Source organism: Sebastes fasciatus, chromosome 9 (genome assembly GCF_043250625.1).
Source record: "Sebastes fasciatus isolate fSebFas1 chromosome 9, fSebFas1.pri, whole genome shotgun sequence".
Taxonomy (NCBI): Eukaryota; Metazoa; Chordata; class Actinopteri; order Perciformes; family Sebastidae; genus Sebastes; species Sebastes fasciatus.
In genome coordinates this window covers 29,815,828-29,837,551 of record NC_133803.1, presented here as the reverse complement: position 1 = coordinate 29,837,551, position 21,724 = coordinate 29,815,828, and the positions used below count along the sequence as shown (strand labels likewise).

Genomic DNA, 21,724 nt, shown 5'->3' with positions numbered 1-21,724 from the left:
AAGAACCATACATTAAATGAAGAGGTTCTTTAACTGGTGATGGATATCTGTAGAACCACAACGCTTTGAAAAAAAAACATTTAAAAAAGATAATAGTTTTTCTGTTCCTTTCCTTATTCCCATCCCAGGATCAATTAATCCACAGAGTCTTAATTGGCAGAACTTCAGCAGAGCTAAATAGATTTAATTATGGCTACACTAATTAAGAATTAGAAAGGGGAGTAAAGAGGAAGATAGCGAAGGAGAGAGAGAGAGGGTGTGTGAGTGAGGGATTCTTAGAAAGAGAGAGAGAGAGAGAGAGAGAGGGAGAGAGAGAGAGAGAGAGAGAGAGAGAGAGAGAGCATTGGTTGGGATTAGAGTTGTGCTGCAGGTCGGATGGATTAGAGCGCACAGCGCGTCGAGGCGCACTATCCTCTGTGCTCTGCTCTGCTGTGGATTTCTCTTCACAGTATTTCTCCTTCTGATCGATACTTTGAGATCGATCTCTCTGATCCTGCTGATATTATATATATTCTATCTTTATGGAAACATGGCCGACGTCCCTCAACTCGTTAAAATCGGTATCTCCCTGAAGATGCTCCCCAACAACACGGCGGTGCACTTCAAGTCGGACGGAGCCCGGTTCGGTCAGACCCGGACCATCAAGTTGCTGACCGGATCCAAATACCGGATCGAGGTGGTCGTTAAACCGGGAGCGGTGGAGGCCACGTAGGTAGACCTTTGATCTGTGTTTTACGCGTGGATTAACCGGATGTTCTGGTCATGAACCAGCTGCTATTTATAAATATCACCACCAGGTTATATTATATATATTCCTGCAACTTGCTTCTGAAAAATATATGAGATGTCTTTCACTAATGAGCGCCACAGACACATTTACGCATGAGGATATTATATATTGGTAGAAATTCAATTTTTGTATTCTTATTTTATTCTAACGTTTTTATCTATTCTTTTGTTATTATACTGTTTAACTTGCACCAACAAAACCCAAGCAAATTCCTAGTGTATACCGCTTACACCTGTCAATAAACATCATCCTGATTCTGATATTGCAGATTTCCCATGTGGTTAAAGCAAAGAGATGGAGCCTTTCAGATCCAGATAGCCTAATGGAGATTTTGCTGTCTTATTGTGGCATCACTGATAGCAAAACTGCTTCTTATTGTCAATTTTAATAGTATTTTATCTTTATTTCATTTCATTTTAATCCCTAAAATGTTTCTTTAATTGTTTTGGTAAAATATATATTCTTACAAAGTGAAAAACACTGTCGAAAAGGACATTTGTGTGCTGAACTAACACTAGAGTGTGCTAAATAGTAACTAATTAAGCAATTAAAGAACCAAGGATGAGGTTTGTTCCTTGCATGCAATGATAGTGGTGACCTTAAAGGAAGGCAAGTGCAGGCTGCATTCCTTGACAGTAGGATTTATGGCAGTTACAATTCATGTGAAGTAGAAGAAAAGAAAATGTTCCAAGCTGCAGAGAAACACGTGCAAATACCTCTTACATGTTTTGGTGTATAAGTATCACACTAAAATATCTTTGTGGCATTACATCTGAGCAAAAGGCATGCACTCAACAAGTCCTTTTTCTCCAAGTGTAGAGCTTGAATGTAGGATTTTACGAGGAGCACCTGAAGGCAACGTAGACCCCAATTGGCTGCTTGTCAAATCCACTACAGATTAGGACTCCAGGGTTCAGGCTTCGTGTCATCACCGCCCTCTTGTGTTGTGCCTACAGACAGTTCATGATTATGTAACAATAGATGCTGCTTTACTTCCATCTACAAATAAGGATTCAACAAGGTTTAACATCTAAATATCAGGATTCAGTGATGTGAAACAGGCCTGAAGGAGCACTCTGGTGTGAAAATAGGTCACATGTGATGATGCATAGGAGGTATTTGTATGGTGAATTTGGGGCATGCTCATGAAACACAGCTGCAGACTGATGTCACTAATGATTTGTCCAGTCTAGAACAAAAAATGCTTCTATTTTTAGCACTTTATTGGCCTCTTTATCACAGATAAAATTGTTTATAATCTATTAATTAGTGCTTTTAAATTGCATCTTTAATTTTTGATACATCTATTCAATCAAGTATTTTTTGTGGTGTGTGTTATCCTAACATCCTTTCACTCATGCTATGATGCTCTTTCTTCTGTGGTCTCACCTGCACCTGAGTGTTTATTGATGAATCCATTGTGTACCTGTGTGCAGGTCGATGAGTGTGGGTGGGGTGACCTTTCCCCTGGAGCAGCAGTCTAAAGACCCGCAGTCAGTGGTCTATACTGGCCAGTATGACACAGAAGGGGTGGCACACACCAAGAGTGGAGAGAGGCAACCGGTTCAAATCAGCATACAGGTATGGATATATACTGTACTGTATTTCTTTTCTTTGGCCCTCGTCTCAAACATAAGTGTACGAACAATCACTCCAGACAATTGCAAAGCAGGCAATTGCTATGCCACCGTGGAGAGGCTCACCATGCTACTCCCATCCTGCAAAACCAGCCTTTGATCAGCACCACGGACAGCAAATTTATCAATGCTAATTTAACAGCCTGCCCTGGACACAGATTACAATAGTTGCACATTTTACATGAGAGGTAACTTTGATAATAGCAAAGAGAAACTGTACTCATTCTTTAGAAGTTCATCCTACCTGTTGGTCTTGCACTCAGCAAAGTCATTAACAACATGGCACAAGAAGACTGTGTGAAACAGTCACTGCTCGAGAGAGCACACCTACAGAAAGCTGCAAAAAATGGCCTTCCTACATGAGCTCCTGACAGCGTCTGGGCTCCTGTGCAGCTGCACCGGTTGCACCGTCGATATTTACGCCGTTGGTTGCTGGTGAATGAAGCACTGGCGTCTGATGTAAATGTTGAAATATGTTTAAATTAAAACCAGTCGGCAACCTCCGGGTATGAAAAGTGAAGCCAATGCAGAAGTGCCTTAAACTAGTATTATTTCTAATAGCCAGCAGGGGGCGACTCCTCTGGTTGCAAAAAGAAGTCTGGTTGTATAGAAGTCTATGAGAAAATGAGCCTACTTCTCACTTGATTTATTACCTCAGTAAACATTGTAAATGTGTAAATTGTGATTGACAGGTCACTACCACAGCGTTGTCCGGTCTGGGAGTTGTCCGTGTTTTTGCCTTACAACTTTAACCCTTTCACAGTGTGTTTTCAATTTATGAAAGAAAATTGTAACATTTTGGTCGCCTAAAAATGTTTCTGGTTAAAAAAAACAACAACATGGCTCCGGCCAAAATGACAAACTCAAGGCTTCAAAACGGCAGTCCACAAACCACTGGGTGACGTCACGGTGACTACGTCCACTTCTTACATACAGTCTATGAGTAAAACTAACACTTTCAGCATGTTTGTTGAATCTTCTAAGGAGAAAGAGAGCAAAACTACAAGTTCAAACTCCCATATGTCCAGTTCACACCCTTGGGCCTCTGGGATGATACGGTGTGTGTGTCTATGTGTGTGCATGTATCCATCTGTCCAGTCAGTATGCTTCCTTTTCATTTCACCTTCACATGATGACGAGTGTCTACACGTGTGTGTGTGTGTATTCCCATCTGTCCACTCGTGCACTTATCTGTGCACTCCCTTCAGTTCACAGAGGCGGGGATGTTTGAAACGGTGTGGCAGGTGAAGTACTACAACTACAACAAGAGGGACCACTGCCAGTGGGGAAACAGCTTCAACAGCATCGAGTACGAATGCAAACCCAACGACACGCGCACGCTCATGTGGGTCAACAAGGAGATGTTTGTCTGATGGAGGAACAGCTGGAATTACGCACTGCAAAAGTCATGATGAAATTAGCATTTTCAATCCTCTCCACTTCAGTCTTTCTCTCTTTCCATCATCTACTCATATCAGTAAATCTAAAGGTTTTATTCAGAGTTTGAAAAGAAAATGCAAATTTGTGCCGTAAAAACGCAGATTTACAGCCAAATCAGACCTTATGGCAGAACATTTAAATTGCAGTGATTATGTTTATTTATGGTGCTTATATACAAATGTGTCAAAATCAATATGGCACATTTTATTGAGATTAAAAATGAATTATGTGTTGAAAGACGAAATGAGGTTTTGAGATAAATATTTTTAACGTACCGTACGTTCATGTGGTAAACCTCAAGTGTGTTCAGACTTATGTAGTACTGTATGTGTGTGTGTGAGTGCACGTGTGCCTGCGTGTTTAGCTACATTATGTGTGTGTTTTACAAACGGTACAGATGTGTTCAAGTATTTCAAAGCTACGTGTCAAGAGTTTCATTCCAAAATTGCTTCCCGACATTTCCACAAATTCATGTCATGTCATTTCTTAGAACACTATCGCTGAGTTCAACCAAGTCCAGTGTCTTTGCATCGGTGACATTTTGATTTCATTGGCCCCCCGAGCCGAATGTTTCCCATCTGTCCTCGTCGTATGGAAGCTTGCCACCACATCTGCAGCTTCTAATATTAAAAATGTGTGCAAGTATGCAACGCAGCAGAAAGCAGCAGCAACGTGGCCAAAGAAAATCTCTGCACATATTTAAAAATTAATTAAAATAAGGGAATGTTCCATCAGCTACTTTAACAATTGCAGGATAAGGATAATAAAACAGTTACTTTCAGCCTATTATGCTGCTTTTAGGTGTGAGAGACTTCCAGCATGAAGTCAATCCTCAAAAAACTGAATCATGTATTACTGGAGAGATACCACTGCTGGTGTCATCTCAAAAAACATTTGAAGTCAAACTGGACTGACTCAAGACGTAGTGGTGTGTTGTGCTGCCACCCAATCATTACACAAGATGGACAAGGTCACTGGTTCCCAACCAGGGGATCGCCAAAGCTTGACAGGGGTCACGAGGACTTCTTGATTTTAAGGGGTGTAAGACAACTTCCAGGGAGAAAAAAACACAGAATTTGTCAAAAAGAAACCTATTAATTTTCTATGATTGACAGATAAAGAATTGTATCAAAAGTTATTTTTTCAAAAAACAATAAAACTCAAATCTTCACTGGAAATAATCTGCTCAAAATTCATCCAAATCGTTTGTTTTACACAGACTTCCTGTGTTCACTATTTGGGTTAATTGTACAGTTTGTGAGTTGTTCTGTGCTGTTATTGTTATGCATTGAATATAATATGAAATATCCATCAAATATGTCACTTAGTCATCAGTTTACTCAATGATAGAAAAGTTAAGGTAAAATGTTGGGAACCAGTGGATTAGGTCATTGTCTGAAAGAGTTACAAGATAATGCAGATGCCCCCAAAAAACGATCCTGGTACTTTGATGAAATCTTTCACAGACTCTTGAAAGTGTGCAGGTCAGCTTGTCTCTACGAGCTACTGTTACCCAGAAAGAAAGATTCTGTCTATCCTGTCAAACGTCTGCCTCAGCCCAGATCCTTTTACAACGACTCTGCAGTGCACCTCCTCTGCATCAGCACCTCCAAACCAGGAAATTACCTTGTCGTCCCATTACAGTGAACATAAAAAAAGGGCCCTTAGTGTTTTAGGATGAAACTCTGTGTAGCCGTGTGTCTGTGTATTATTCTGTGGTACCATTTTGCGTACAGTATGATGCAATATTGGATGTAGGAGTTTTGTATTTGGGTGAAGTCGTGCGTGTTTGTTTTCTCTACCTCTACTGACGGACCTAGCCATGAATATGAATCGTGTTTATTAAAGAGATATACTGTGTGGTGAATATTCAGAACATAAATTGCTAATGATGTTAAAATTATTTTTTTTCTATTTCTAGTTGTAATATTTTGAAAATAGTATTTTTGTACAGTGAACTATTTGAAATGTTTTCATATTATTACTGTGTGTATATTGGTAGAAATAAAAATATTTTCTTTGAAATATTGAATTGACCTATGCAAGAAATCACAGCAACAAAATAACAATGATACAGTGAAATTGACATATCATTCTGACCTTTTGTGAAAGTATTGTTTGTTTATAATGGTATTAATAGTAAAATGGAAAATCGTTTGTGTGTGTGTTTGTGTGTGTAATGTATTCTGAGTAGAAACTGCAGGTATTGACATCTCTTTTTTATACTTAATTGCAGGAGTGTAGGAGTTAACATACATTTAAGTTTGCTTATATATGACGTTACGACGATGACATTACTTATATCATTCCTACAATGTTTATAGATTTTATAGTGAAAAAGGAAAAATTAAATATATAAATATAAATTTGAAAAAAATAACGAAATAAAGAAAATCATAACAGGAATAAACTGAAAAGGAATAAGGAAGGATATAAAACACAAAAAAACATGAAAAATTAAAAAAAGTATTGAAAGCTCCAGCAGCCAGTACTGTAAATCCCCAAATCCACAAATCCCAGTCCCAAAAAGCAGGGTGATTATGTCAATCAAAATAGATACAGATATTCACCAACACTCTAAACTACCATTTACTGTTTACAAACATTAATGAATGCAGGACTTTTACTTGTAACGGAGTACTTTTACAGTGTGGTATTAGTACTCTTACGTACGTAAAGGATCTGAATGCATCTCCCACCACTGCCTACCAGTGTTTACAACCTACTACTACTGCTACTACTACTACTCTTAATATTTGTAGCTTACTGTGAGAGTTTCAATTGTTTCTGCTCCAGTACAATAAGTTTGTACAGTTGTTCAGCTCTATACCTCTAAAGCCACTTACAGTTTTTCTCATTCGCTTTGGCTCAATTCTCGAATGAAATTTGTTTTTTTTCAAAACAATAATTTCACATTTCTGAACAATTAGCTTGTTGTTCTCAACAGATTAGAATTTATCATTCATTCAAGCAAATTACACGTGTTTTGGCACTTGTGTGCAAAATAGTCAGTACAATAATCACTTGCACACGTCTTGCTGATCAAAACTGATGAGTTGATTCTCAGTGAAGTTGTCGTCCTCTTCACAACTTCTAAACATTCTTTCATGCCTTTCTCTGAGCCGTCACATGCAAAATGATCCATTCAATCATCAAAATCTGTTCATCAGTACGTAACATCTATTACATGATGTTACGTACTGTGGGGAGGTACAATTAGTTGTTTTTTGCTTTACTTATTTTGGGCAAGGATGTTATTTTGTGACACATTTTCTTTTCACTATAGGCTATATGACTTTACATGAAAGATCAAAGGTGACTTTTCTGTTTAAAGTACATGTTACACATTGCTACACAAATAAATGTACTGTATACATACAAATGTGCATAATCTTTTTTCTTGACTTTTTTACCTCTAAAAAGCTCAGTGCGATACACAACAACATTTAGCTAGACAAACCTGACATTCTGGTATAGTACAGTAAGTAGTCAGTGTCAACAAAAGTAGAACAAAAGAGAGATTTGTATATAAGAAACATTTCCACGGTTGACTGCCATGGTGAAAAAACATGTAAACATTTAGACCAGTATGACTCACACAATGACAAATCAACTTTTCATTTTGGTGGCCAATTTACTGACACAATAACAAGCGTTTGAAGCATGAATGAAGTGTTTTGGGTGAGTTACTGCCTTTTGCAAACATGCAATAGAGTTGTTATGACCCATCAAACAGTTGTGACTATTGCACTCACAGTTTAGAGAATGTTAAGACTGTTTCAGAAAAATGAGCCAAAGCTAATGAGAAACCCCCATTATGGTTCACAACGCTTAGTATGGGTTTAATGCAGGTCCATTAGGAGAAATCGGTACTATTGATGAACCGACTTAGTGCCATAAAATAAAGTCCATCTGCCAGTTGTGCTAATTGAAGTTCAGGGTGCTCATAGGCCTGAATAATAATAATAATAATAATAATAATAATAATATAAATATAAATATAATAATAATAATAATATAAATATTATAATAATAATAAAAAATATAAATATAATAATAATAATAATAATAATAATATAAATATAAATATAATAATAATAATAATAATAATTTTATTTGTTAAGCACTTTTCAAGCACAAAGCATAAAGTGCTTTCCAAGGAAATTCACAACATAGACGACAGAATATGTAAATAATGAAACATAAACAATAGAATATGTAAATAATGAAACATAAACAATAGAATATGTAAATAATGAAACATAAACAATAGAATAGGTAAATAATGAAACATAAACAACTGATTAGGTAAATAATGAAACATAAACAATAGAATAGGTAAATAATGAAACATAAACAATAGAATAGGTAAATAATGAAACATAAACAACTGATTAGGTAAATAATGAAACATAAACAACTGATTAGGTAAATAATAAAACATAAACAATAGAATAGGTAAATAATGAAACATAAACAACTGATTAGGTAAATAATAAAACATAAACAACTGATTAGGTAAATAATGAAACATGCATATCCATATTCATACAATTACTCATGCACATACATATACATCAGCACACATACCTACCCACATACATGAATGGAGACTTCCTGCAGTAGAACCACACCACCAGCTGATGGAGCCAAAGCAACAGACATATCCAGGAGGTAAAACTACAGAGAAATAAATAAATAAATGTAGCCAGTTGTTCCCGGATGTACAGTACTGCTGCACCTCCCCCTTCCTCTTCACCTCTTCTCTCCTCCCCTCCACCACCAGGAGCCTCCTCCTCTTCTTCCTCCTCCTCCTCCTCTTACTGTCCCCTCCCAGCAGCTCTCCCTCCCTTTGCACTGCGGTGAAACAGAGAGAGAGAGAGAGAGAGAGAGAGAGAGAGAGCGAGAGCGAGAGCCTGGAGCTGGGTATAAAGCCAGGAGGACACCTCAGAGAGAGAGTACTACTACCAGAGATATAAACCAGATATATACAGTATATAGTGTATTTCTCTCCACAGCTCCAGCTCCCCTCCCTGCTGCTGCAGGCTGCTGCCTCTTTTACGCACACATCGCCTGGATTTCATCATCCGACCTGCAAGATGGTAAGAAGCAGCAGCAACAGCTCTTATTCATGTCTCTGGTAAACACAGCAGCAGCAGTGGGTTGGCAGGCCTGTTTGTCGACTACTGGGGCTGTTTTGACAGCTTGTTTTGGTGGTGTTTTGTGCTTTGCTTTAAAGTTAAAACAGTCGACAAAGTATAGTGGAGCTCCTGCAAAGAGGAGGAGGAGGAAACGCGTTTAGGTCTCACCCACTTCTGGCTGCCTGTCTTTGCTCTCTCTCTCTGGCTGACAGCAGACTAAAGCCTGTGGCCCAGATATGTCTTCTTATCCCTTCTTCTCTGCATAGCCTGCACTCTTATTAGCAACCAGGCCTAGGTGCAAATTAGTTTACGCAACAAAACAATACACGGCCTTTGCTTTTTTTGGCACGCTTTTACGCACCAGGAAGCAAGTTTACGCGCATTAAAAGTGTGTTTCTGTTTATTTCAGTGTGTTTTCCAGGCAGCAGCATGGCGCTGTGTTGATAGTTACAACACTGAGCTCTTAATAAATAGACCATTTAGTGTCTATTTTCAGCTGGTCCTGCAGGAGTGCACAGTGCTGTCCTAATTAATTGGTCTGTATATTGAATTCACTATAGGCTGCTATATGAGGAGGAGTTGCCTAGTAACCATTAGGTATCCATGTAGTGACCAATAGGAGTGGAGCTGACCGAGCAGCATCCATATTCAACTTCAGTTTTTGGCATCATTGGACAAAAATGCCGATAATAACCTTTCAGCATATTGTAATTCAAGTGTTCTGAGAGACTTCTGCACCTCCTCATGGCTCTGTTTTCAGGCTTTAACCAATCACAGGTCACTTCAGAGAGAGCGTTCCTTTTGGCTGTGCTCCAGCTGGTGGGAGGTGCTTGGTATTTCCTCAACTGATCTCAACAGGGCTGCCGGCCCGGGTCACAAACTTTCAAATTTTTACAGCTAAACAGTTCACAACAAGATGTTTCTGAAGACATTTGAGGAGAGAAATAGGCATTACTGTAACAGAATATTGATTCATATTTGTTCAGCGCTGCCTAGTTTGACCGTTCGGTCGGAGTTTGCGAGTGATCAGGGGCTCGTTGGAGATGAACCGCGCCCTCGAATGGATAGTAGACGAGATCAGGCAGCAGCAGGGGGCGGTGACAAAAAAGTTGCGGTCGAGTCGGACAGTTTACAGGAAGTCTCAGGAAAAGTTACATCCTGTTAGATCCAATCTGTCGGCTATTTGTAGTTCTCAGACCACGTTCGGATTTATTCATATTTGTTTGTAAATATATGTGGAAATGTGTTTATAACTGGCATTGGATTCTATCCTTTTTATATCTGCCTTGTAAAGCACTTTGTAATGAGCACTCGTTTTGATAAGTGCTTTTTAATTACCCTTCATTATTATAATTATTATAATTATTATTATCAACACACAAGTTGTTTGTTAATAGGTGAAACCTTCATTGCACAACAAGAGATTAATAGCTGACAATCTAGTGTTAATATTAGGTCTTTCTACAACATGTGGTGTCAAAACTAAGAGCCAATCAGCTCTTTGATCAGGCGACAGCCAGGCGTTTCCCATCATGCCCTGGGGTTTTGCACTCGGTGGAGAGCAACTGCGGCCGCCTCGATCTCGTGAGGTTATCGTTGCCCACGTGTGCGTGACGCCAAAGCATGTCGGGATCAAGTCGGACACAAATCTAACCGGCATGCATTGCGCGCCGATCGTCGGTGATCGATTCTGCGCAGGCCTGGCTCATCTCGAATGAGCCTGCTGACAGCCGGCTCATAGACGGCAGGCTCCAGCTCGGCTCTGACTGCTTGTTTTCCTCCGGTCTGTGAAATCTTGCAGATGCCATTAGGAGCGCCGGAGGACACTGAGGCACATGATTTTTTTTCAGATTACCTGTCTCATGCACTACTGTCAGGATATAGCGACCGTTTTATAAAAACAACGTTGCTCCATTTCTACCCACTAATTTTTCTACTTAATGTGGGTTCTTTTAACAGGATTTGATTCCCCTTGTTCATCCCTCCACTGTCCTCTCATACCCGCAATTCCTCTCCATCCAATCATAGATCGAACACACCTCCACATTTCCATTTTCTGATCAATTGTTGATGCACAACATTGGCAGCAGCAGCCATTTGTTCACCAGCTGTTTAGAATCTGTCCAGGGAGAGAGAGAAAAGCCACATTTTTATTTCTTGTACCACTTTGTTTGAGGTAAAACCACAGTATTATTGAGGAAGCTTTACTTGTTTTGGGTTTTATGGATTTGGATTGTTTTTTACTGGTTGACTGTAAATATTAACACGAGCCAACGAGCTGTCATTAAGTTTACAAACTAATGGTGGACCAATGAATCAGCCAGGCTGATATAGAGGCCGATTACTGCAGATATATCGGTATCAGTGTATGTATCAGTTGATAAGTAACAATTAGGGCTGTCAAAGATTAAAATATTTCATTGTGATTAATCACACCATTTTTATCTGATCAAAATGTACCTTAAAGGGAGATTTGTCAAGTATTTAATACTCTTATCAACACGGGAGTGGGCAAATATGCTGCTTTATACAAATGTATGTATATATATTTATTATTGGAAATCAATTAACAACACAAAACAATGACAGATATTGTCCAGAAACCCTCACAGGTACTGCATTTAGCATAAAATAATATGCTCAAATCATAACATGGCAAACTGCAGCCCAACAGGCAACAACAGCTGTCAGTGTGTCAGTGTGCTGACTTGACTATGACTTGCCCCAAACTGCATGTGATTATCATAAAGTGGGCATGTCTGTAAAGGGGAGACTCGTGGGTACCCATAGAACCCATTTACATTCACATATCTGGAGGTCAGTTGTGGAGGTCACTATGACAGTTTTTCCTTGCCAAAATTTAGCATAAGTTTGTCGCGTTATTTAGCCTTCTTTCCGACAAGCTAGTATGACATGGTAGGTACTGATGGATTCATTAGGTTTTCTAGTCTCATATGATGCCAGTATCTTCACTCTATCCTTAAACCTGAGCCCGCTACGAATTCCACGAATTCAGAGCAGCATCTTCTGTCTACGACATCAAACACGACAGGACACCTTACTACATTTGCCCTGCAGCAGTCTCAACTCTCTGCCAGAGGGAAGATACTCTTTGGTTTCATGATAGTGTGCCAACTCATGTCCTGTCTAAATGTATTCTTCTCAGCTGCGGGGGGGATGTTGGGGGCAGGGACTCACAGTTGCTTTAAGCATGTAGTGGAATGATCCGATGCTAAGGGGACCATATGCTGCCTAGCAATCAAGCGCCACCCACATAGGGATGGAGCTGGAGCTAATGTAAAAGAGATAAAAGCCCACAGCACAAGTGATGATCAACACTACGTGATCCACACTGCACTCCCAACCAGCCCACTCCATCTGGATTTATTCTCCTCACTGGTCGTTGCATCATACTCGCCAACCCTCTCGATATTCACGGGAGACTCACGTTTTTCATCGCCCTCTCCTGGTTTCCTCCCGGGGTCACAATTCTCACGTATTTCTCCCGATTTATGGCAATTTTTCACACTTTTTTTTCCATTATCTCAACCTGTTTCTGGCTCTGTATAGTATTTATAATTCCTACTGTTTCCAACAATACAGCTAGAGCAGATGTAGTTTCCCAGCGGAAGGTAAAATCAAAAGTTTAACATAAAAACGCTGTTTTAGTGTACTTATTATTTTGTTATTTTCCTGCTTTAAAAGTCACCAAAATGCAGGAAACAAAGTCTCTGAAACTCCCAGACCCCCCTTGCTTTGGTTTTGAGATCCTCCCTATTTTTAAGGTCTCAAGGTTGGCAACTAGTATGCGTTGCATTCGCTGCAGTTCTTGGCTCGCACTGGGTCCAGCAGTCCCTGGCATTTTGTCAGTAAACATCTACTTGTCTGGTGTGTCAGCCTCTGTCGCCCAGCAAATAGAGAAGTTTATAGTATACGCTTAAATGGCATGTCGAGTCAAGGGTGGCTCGCCGCTGTAATTGCCGTCTGGAACAGGATGTTTGTTCAGTAGTGCTCGAAAATTGAAAAGGTCAAATGGATGTATACATGCAATAAATCCACTGACGCTGATGTAGGAGGAAGTGAAGCGGGTATAAAAAGCTGGTTTGAGTTTTCTGTTTTATACACCTACTAGGATTGGGCAGTAGGATGGAAATAAGTATTTATTCTTTAGCGCATAATTACCTGAAAATAAGAATGTTTTCGTGACTTTTCGTATGGAGCGTTAATGTAACTGGCTAATTGCTGGTTGAAGGGATGACAGGAAACCTCAGTGCCGACCATCAAGTAACCCATTTCCAGAAAGTAAAAGTAATGATTTCATTATACAAAAATAACATTTGAAAATGGTTTTGTATTGTTGTTATACAGGTGCATGTAGTGATGTGATTTTAAACATCATTGTGTCCATAATTTGACACCTCGACTGTAATAGAAGAGCATTGATCTTGTTGAGGCTGCTGTTTCAACACATTCACCTACAGCTGTGGCCTTTTTGCATGAATCTACATGGCAGTAGTACGGTTCGTCGATCCGTGCCCGAGTCCACTTGAAAAGGTGGTCTGGAGTACGGTTCATGTGTACAACGTGTAGAGTCGGCTTATTTCCACATCAAACTTGATGATTGTTGGAAAGACTAACGACAACAGTTTTGGTGTGTTTTATTTTGTTTCTGTCAAGTTTGAATGAAGTGTTTTACGATGCTCCACCCCTAGAAGCGCTGATCTCAACATAAACAAATACACGTGGATGATGACGCAAGTGTACTCGGGTACGAAACAACTTTACTAATGTGAAAGCTGAGCGGAGAGGGGGGGCAGTCGTACTCGGGCACGGTACGGATCAATCCTAAATAATATGAAAACGCCCTTAATCGACAGATCTGTAAAACTGAGTTTCTCCACAAAATATCACACAAAAGCACCACTTTAAATCTGGTGTTTACCAGAGATGTGCTCATACGTTTTTTTGGAAATAAGTCATTCAGCATGAAAAGGCATAAAAACGACTATTCAACTCAAGAAATCTTTGTTGACTAAGACCAAAACGACCAATCAGTCGACAGCCCTAGATTTGTCTCTCTGCCAGGATTAGTCGTTGTGTCTCTGTACTTGTGACACCAAGATGAATTCATGTATCGGGGAACAACTTGGTATTAAGCTGCTAGATAACGCAGAGAATTTAATTTTCTTGGTAAATACAGTATAGCTTCATCACCACTAGGTTCATGCTTAAGAAGATTTAGGCGTTGTTAGTTTACACAGCATTATGAGGATAGAAGTGGTTGAGAGGATTAGCTCTGCCAGAGTTCCCTCAGGCGGCTAAGATTTTGGTAATTATTTTCATATTTGCACTCGACTCCTAAATCTGGCTCAGATCCGTGACACGCGCCTTCACACAGAAGTGCGTGCACATCAACATAGAAGCAAAGTGCAAACACACCTACCCAGGCAATATTACAGAACAATAATTACAGGTGAGAGAGTGATGCTTCAGGGAACAAAGGGAGAGTAACTGAATGTCTGCAAGGAGACCGATGACTGTAAACTCGTAGCAGCTCCTTTTACACATATGGCTTCTTCAGCTGATAGTTATTAGTGGCCTGCCCTGGGTTTTGCATGCTGTACAAAGTTGGGCTGAAAAATGGAGGGGTGAACTCTATTTAAAGACCGATCTGAAAGCACGGAGCAGCTCTGCACTCTGCTGCGACTCTGGAGGGTTATTTATCGTAAAGCTCGGTTGTATGGCGAGCTCCATACTCGCAGACACATCTGTGTGGAGGAGGAGGAGGTCCGCTGGTGATCCCTGAACTGATCAAGCAAGCCAGCAAAGCGGGAGAAAAGGCAACACACTTTTTCACCTCATGTGTCAATAACACACATTGTGTGGAAAAGTAACTTAAACATGCCAAGCTAGATGCACAGATGTGGTTTTAATTGATTCCACGTGTGTACACACACCAGAGTTCTTTGCTTTTTTGTAGTTTATATCATTTTTGCCCCATTTTTGCAAACATTTTTGCATGTTTTTATCCAATTAAAAGTCCATTACCCAAAATATAAAATTTACGGTGACATGACATGAAGAGAAAAAGCAGCAAACCCTCAAACTGGAGGAGCTGGAAAAAGAAAATGTTCAGTATTTTTCCTTACTTACTAGGGAAACTAGCAATTATTTGTATTGTTGATTAATCTGTTGATTATTTTTTGATTAATCGATTAATTGTTTGGTTTTTAAAATGTCAGAAAATGGTGAAAATGCTCTTGTTTTGTCCACAACTCAAAGATACTCAGTTTACTGTCAAAGAGGAGTAAAGAAACCAGAAAATATTCACATTTAAGAAGCTGGAATCAGAGAATTTTTACTTTTTTTTCTTTCTTAAAAATGACTCAAACTGATTAATCCATTATCAAAATAGTTGTCAATTAATTTAATTGTTGACAATGAATTGATTAATCGATTAATTGTTGCCGCTCTAATGAGCACACATTCTAGGAATTTGACTGAATTTGAGTTCCTATTGGCTGTGCTCCGGCTGGTCAGCGGTGCTTGGTATTTCCTCTACATGGCTGTCGGGTCACAAACTTTTTCATTTTACAGCTAAACCGTACACTACAAGATATTTCTGAAAACATTTGAGGAGAGAAATAGGCATTACAGTAACAGAATATTGATTCATATTTGATCAGCGCTGCCTAGTTTCATCGTTTAATCGGAGTTTGTGGACGGCAGACTCCAGATCAGCTCTTACTGCTTGTTTTCCTCCGGTCTGTGAAATCTTGCAGATGCCATTAGGAGCACCGGAGGACGCAGAGGCACATTATTTTTTTTCAGATTACCTGTCTCATGCACTACTGTCAGGATTTAGTGACCGTTTTATAACAATAACTTTTTTTAATCACATTTTCTCCATTTCTACCCACTGCAGCTTTAATGGCACATTTCATAACAAATTCCTGCTGCTGTGATTTCAGTCTTACTTTAAATACTGAACGTCAGAGTGAAAGACTGCTGCAGCTTTTTGAACATTATCTCCCTCTCCACTGAGAGTATCAGCACAGCGAGCAGCTGAATGAGGCGTTTTGTCTGAAGAGGCCTATAATGCGTTTCTATTTCAAGTTAGAATTGTTTTGAGAGACACATACAATCAAAAGACAGCAGCGTTACCTCTTGACACCCACAGCTGTGTTTGTTCAGCAGATTTATATCCAGTTCAAGTACGATAAACACACAGACTTGACTTGTGTTATAGTACATATGAATACACACTCTGATGCAGGTTTCTGAGGCTGATACTGATGTTTGTCCACATGATGAAATCAGCGAGTCCATCCATTGTGCACAATATCTCTGGCACCACAGCTGTGAGTCAGGGAATGATGCATGCCTCTGCTCTGTCCTTGTGTTTTCTACATTATGCTAATAGTGCAGACACGGCAGCGTTTATTCATTTTTTTAGGATTTATGCAAGTCATCGCTCCCTTCCAGCATGTTCGAGGTTGCTCTGACTGCACTCAGAGGGCAACACCGTGTTTACATCTCTACATTATTTATGTGCAATGAGTGTCGCATTGATACTTTTGAGCATCAGATCTTGTATCGGATTTCTTTTGGTCTTAACCACAGTCAGTGGGCAATTTCATTTTTTATGTCATTCAGATAGTTATCTGTAAAATGAGGGAGTGAAGTGTGCAAATGTGCAGGGCAGGAAGAATTAGCGATGTTCATGTATGCTCATGCATTAGCCGCGGCCGCCGTGATGGCGATGGTTGTCCTTTCCTTCTTCAGTCAGCTTGGTTCCAAACTGGCTGTCGTTCTTTCCCAGGTGGCTGCGTCCTCGACTGTTCTCGGGGTTCCCCACACACAACAGGATATCCCATCGTATTTATTGATCTTGTTTAATATTTACGTTTTGATAATCTCTAGAACCATCAAAAAATCAGGGATTTGCTGACGATTGTTGGGAGGGGGGAATCGGGCCCAAAATTGTCTTGATTCTTGTATAATGTGTACCCGGCTAATTATATTACTAACCAAATATTAATTAGCTGTTATTAGATGTAAATTATTGTAGAGTGAGAGCAGAATACATCCTCATGTCCTGGCAGAGACGCCTCAGAAAAGCCCTCCAGGTCAGCTGCCCCTCATGTCCTGATGTACTGTACTGTCCCCAGTCTTTCATGTTGTGACTGGCTCTATAATTAGCCAGGCTTTTGGGTCGGCCGTAGCGTTGCTGCTGAACCAGCGGCGACGATGCCAGACTCTTCATTATACAGAACGTGTTTTTTGTGCTAAGGCCTAATTGATTCTGAATGAAGCATGCATTATTGATGAGCCAACACGAGTCCCCCTCGCTCTCTCCGCTCCTCTTTGTGCATGCAAGATGGGGTTTTTTCACTTTGTTCAACCCTCCTTTTCTGCGTTTTTATAATCATCCCATTAGCATCTATGTAACAAGGGGCAGCTCAACAAGAGCAGCATGAAGTGGTTTGGTCACAGAAGACATGACAAGAGTTACTCCTGACCCAGTGTTAACCACACCAGTGACCTAAGGCAGGCCTTAGCTAGTAAACCTGTAATCCTCAACGCTAAATCTGCTTTGCTGTAAGTCTCTTTACCTCCAGGGGCCCCACAGATCACACTTAAACCACAGTGGACATCAGGGACGTAGCTGAGGGGGAATAGATAGATAGACAGATAGATGGTTACAACACTCAGTTCGTTCTTTGTCCGTCATAGTTGTTAGTTATTGAGATTGGTTTATTATTTTAATCTTATTTCACTCACTGCATGATTCATTTATGTTGAGTTTTGACGATGGTGACAAATTGATTTGTCCTGATCAGACCACCCATTGACTCAACAACTTGGGGATGCTGACATATTTTGCCACTTGGATCTGTTTCATCTGGTCTGACAGCTTTATGAGTAATTCTTTGCTTTGTGTGAGACGTGTCTGCACGTGTTGCAGTGACAGAGCTGCATACATACGCGTTGTGTATCGGTTTCCATACAGCAGGAATGAAACCTCAAAAACTGTCTGTGTGAAGCGTACATTATTTCTCTGTTCAACCAGGTTTTGTTGTGGTTTTCTCATACAACGGTTCATATACAGTATCTTATGATAAATGCATTCCCCCATTTACGTTTGTTTTCCTACGAATGTCCAGCAACGCGTGTCAATTTCAGCTGGTTACATGAATACAGTCTTTTCAAAATAAACTTATGTCTTCACAGGAAACAACGTCCTTAGATTTAGGCAATAAAACTACCTAGTTAGGTTTGGGAAAAGATCGTGGTGTGGCTTAAAATAACACTAATATAAGTGGCATTACTTATAGAGATGTGCATTCTAAGCAAAAATACTATTCGATAATCACTGGGAACTAGTCAATGATTTTTCGAGAATCGCAGCATTCAGTGACGATATGTTTCGCTGCTGGAACCGCTGATCTACCTGCTGAAACTACTAGGGGCGGGCACACACACACACCTGCGCTGACAGAAAAGAGCCGAACTGAACGTGCCACACACGTTTTACCGGTAGTAACGTTACTACTAGGCAGCGCCTGCGACGGTTAAAACAAGGGAAAATATATATTTTTAAGACAGGACAATAGTCGCATAAACTAGTCGATTTTTTAAAAATTGAATGACTACTCGAAAATCGAAAATCATGACCCATCCCTAGTTACTTATGTATGCAAGTTACGTGACAAATAAATCAACATTGACTTGTGGTTTCACACAGGTCACGAACGCCGGTCTCCTGGGTGAAAGTCTGGTGTTTTTTGACCCACCTATCCAGCTTTGACAAATCTTCTGAGAAGTGAAATCTAACAAATTTTCCCACATTTGTTTGCTTATCAAGGCATTTCTTCATTTCTAGATGTGTGACATATTTTACGACAGCTGAAGTTGAGGTTCAGTCTCCAAAAATAATGAAATTGTTTTTAATTATTATAACTCTTCTGTTTCATTTGCAAAAATGGATCTTTAATGGTCATGCACTAACAATGAGTCATTATTTTTCTGTAGTCCTCCTGACCTAGAGAACCAAAATAAAGGTGTGAACAACAAGCTAAGTCTCATGTAGCATAGTGAGGGTGCATTGAGCGCTTGTCCTTGAACACCGGTTCAAGGCCTTGAATCCAAAATCCTGCTTAAGTTAGCAAGCCACTATAGCTCTTGCAGTGCTGCTGTGTAGCGCAGCAAACAAAAGGACTTTTCCCTCCTGGGATCAATAAACTCTCACACACTATTACCCTCTGAGCCCCGCAAGCAATGGGACACCCAACCCCAGTAATGCTGGAGTCATGCGCTACACACTGGCAGCGCCCGGCCGGCCACAGTCGACTTGTTGTTCTACAGATGAAACCCACGTATACATGTCCACCTCTGATCAGTAGCGGCCGACTCTGCTCTCCTGACAGGGTGTCAAATGCTAAGTCGCTGTCCCGGCTAATCCCATGTCACCTCTTTCTCCTCGCTGCTCTTAAAATACCCTCAACCTCTCCGAGGTAAGTCTGCTGTTGCACGGCAGCACGACGATAAGCCAGTAGATGACATAACTGCCACTAGCTTTTTCTGTAGCACTTCCTATCTGTCATAATGTGTTACTAATATTCTTCGGGACGCTGCTCAATTATGGCAAAAATCATAATCTTGATTATTTTGGACAATATTGAGATTAGGATTATTTAACATGATTACTCATTGACTCCAAAAAACATTATGACACTGACCAGCAGCTGTAGTCAGTAGCTGGTATACCTCTCTGCAACTCCTCGCTGGCTCCCATGTGAGCGTTTCAGTTGTGTCCACCAATCGGAAGGTCGGTGGTTCGATCCTCGGCTGCTCCGGTCACATGTCGAAGTGTCCTTGAGGACAAAGTTGCCTCATGGGCAAAGTTGGCACCTTGGCATGGCAGCCATCAGTACATAAATGTGTGTGTGTGAATGGGTGAATGCTGACATGTAGTGTAAAGCGCTTTGAGTGGCCGGAAGACTAGAAAAACGCTGTATAAAATGCAAGTCCATTTACCAATTACCACGCTGCCAGCAATCAGACTCGGGCTCCTTGGACACCGCAGTGTTGGATGATGGGATGGGATGTGAGTGCTGAACATGAGCCAATACCACACACACACACACACATACATAAACACCACCGTGCAGTGTCTCTGGATGGTATGGCTCACTTAAAGAGCCTTTGCGTTATGCTGGAAGATGTAATGGCGTGCGTTGCATTCTGCAGGATTTGAAAGAGGCTGTACATGGCAATGGGAAACCGCCTCAAGGGGTTTCAGTGAAACATTACTTTGAAAATGTACACAGGAATTGTTTTAAGTGGCTCGTCTTTTTCAAAGTGCGTGCAATCTGAAAACCTCAGTAAACATAAGTATAGTATCTATCTCAGTATCATCCCTCAATTAACTATATTATAACATTCTCTGTTTGAGAAAGAACGTTTGGACCGGCTGGAGGGGGGCTTTAAGGGGTGTTCCTGTACTTTAGCGACGACTCCAGTTAGAACATTTACTGACACCTCTGTGTTTCTCTCTCTCTCTTTAGGGAAATGAAGCCAGTTTCCCCATGGAGATGTGCACACATTGTAAGTATTTTCAATCTTTGCTTGCTCCAGTTGTACAAAGAATGAGACCTTCTACATTTTAATCTGGTAGTTCACCTCCCCCAAAAACACATGGATTATTTCATCTGTACACTCATTCTATGTTTTTATTTTTCATGTGTAAGTGTTGTGTTGAAATGTCGTCTTGAAATCAAACTCTTGTTGTGTTCTTGGTCGTGTTTACAAGATGTCTGGATGCCTAGTAGACATCTCTGAGCTGTCAGGAGGAGGAGGAGGAGGAGGAGAACTGAGGATATGACTCACATCTCTTCTTTGTCCGCCTCCCTCACCTTCCCTACCTGATGATGCATCAGCACAACATCTCAGCCTGGCGCTGCTGAGAGGTCCTCAGAGATGCAGATTTGCTCGCTGCTGGCTTTGGTGCGAATGGCACGTTTCACACCGTGAGGTTGTTAAGAACCGGGCTAAACTGGGTCCGCTGCTGCTGCTGCTGTTTAATGAGCACTGAGACGGCGATGGGTCCCTCTCTGGTGCAGGTGTACTTCAGGGACCACGTTGCTGCTTAGATTGACCTCATCATGTCTCAGAGTCGCACATTAATTGTTATTTTGACGTCAAGACTATGAGGTTAGTTTGTTATTTTTGGTGCCAAGTTGTAAGAGGCAGACGTGCAGCGATATTTATTTATTCTCAAAAGCGTGAAGGCTGATTATAAGCTGTTGGTCAAAAAGTGCAGCAGGTAAAAAGTAGTGATGAACCCAATGATCTACGTGGGCGTTCCTGTCAAACTCTACAGAAACGCCCCCCCGGGGCTACAACCAGACTCTAATGATAAAACATGCACTTTAAAGTCAATGATTGATGTGCATTGTAGCTCAGTGACTGCGCAACAACAGCAGGCTTCTAATGTGTGGAGACGCACATACAAACATATTGAAAATGACACTTCCTGTTAGAGTGGGCAGAGCTGTAGGCACACTGTGGCCTTTCCAGACTGGCTTGGCTTGTATTACTGTAACATCATGGGGGGGGGGGGGACCTTGGTCTGCCAGCCAGGATTATGCCTCCATGGTGAGGGGAGGTGGGAGGTGGATTTGGATGATGCGTGACCCTGAACTGAACCCATC

General features: G+C 40.7%; 2 protein-coding genes across 2 annotated transcripts in view; both read left to right on the top strand.

Moving 5' to 3' along the window:
- The first annotated feature begins 476 nt into the window (after positions 1–476).
- Positions 477–6,028, top strand: cnrip1b (cannabinoid receptor interacting protein 1b). Its single transcript, XM_074647137.1, has 3 exons — positions 477–708; positions 2,227–2,371; positions 3,636–6,028. The coding sequence occupies exons 1-3, from the start codon at positions 530–532 to the stop codon at positions 3,798–3,800; spliced, it is 489 nt and encodes a 162-aa protein (XP_074503238.1). The 5' UTR covers positions 477–529; the 3' UTR covers positions 3,801–6,028.
- A 2,698-nt stretch (positions 6,029–8,726) lies between these two features.
- The window catches only part of ppp3r1a (protein phosphatase 3, regulatory subunit B, alpha a), a 34,145-nt gene continuing 21,147 nt past the window's right edge, over positions 8,727–21,724 (top strand). Inside the window, exons 1-2 of the mRNA XM_074647136.1 lie at positions 8,727–8,969; positions 20,579–20,618. Of these exons, the coding sequence (XP_074503237.1) occupies positions 8,967–8,969; positions 20,579–20,618 (43 nt within the window). The 5' untranslated portion in view covers positions 8,727–8,966. The remainder of the gene's footprint in view (positions 8,970–20,578; positions 20,619–21,724) is intronic.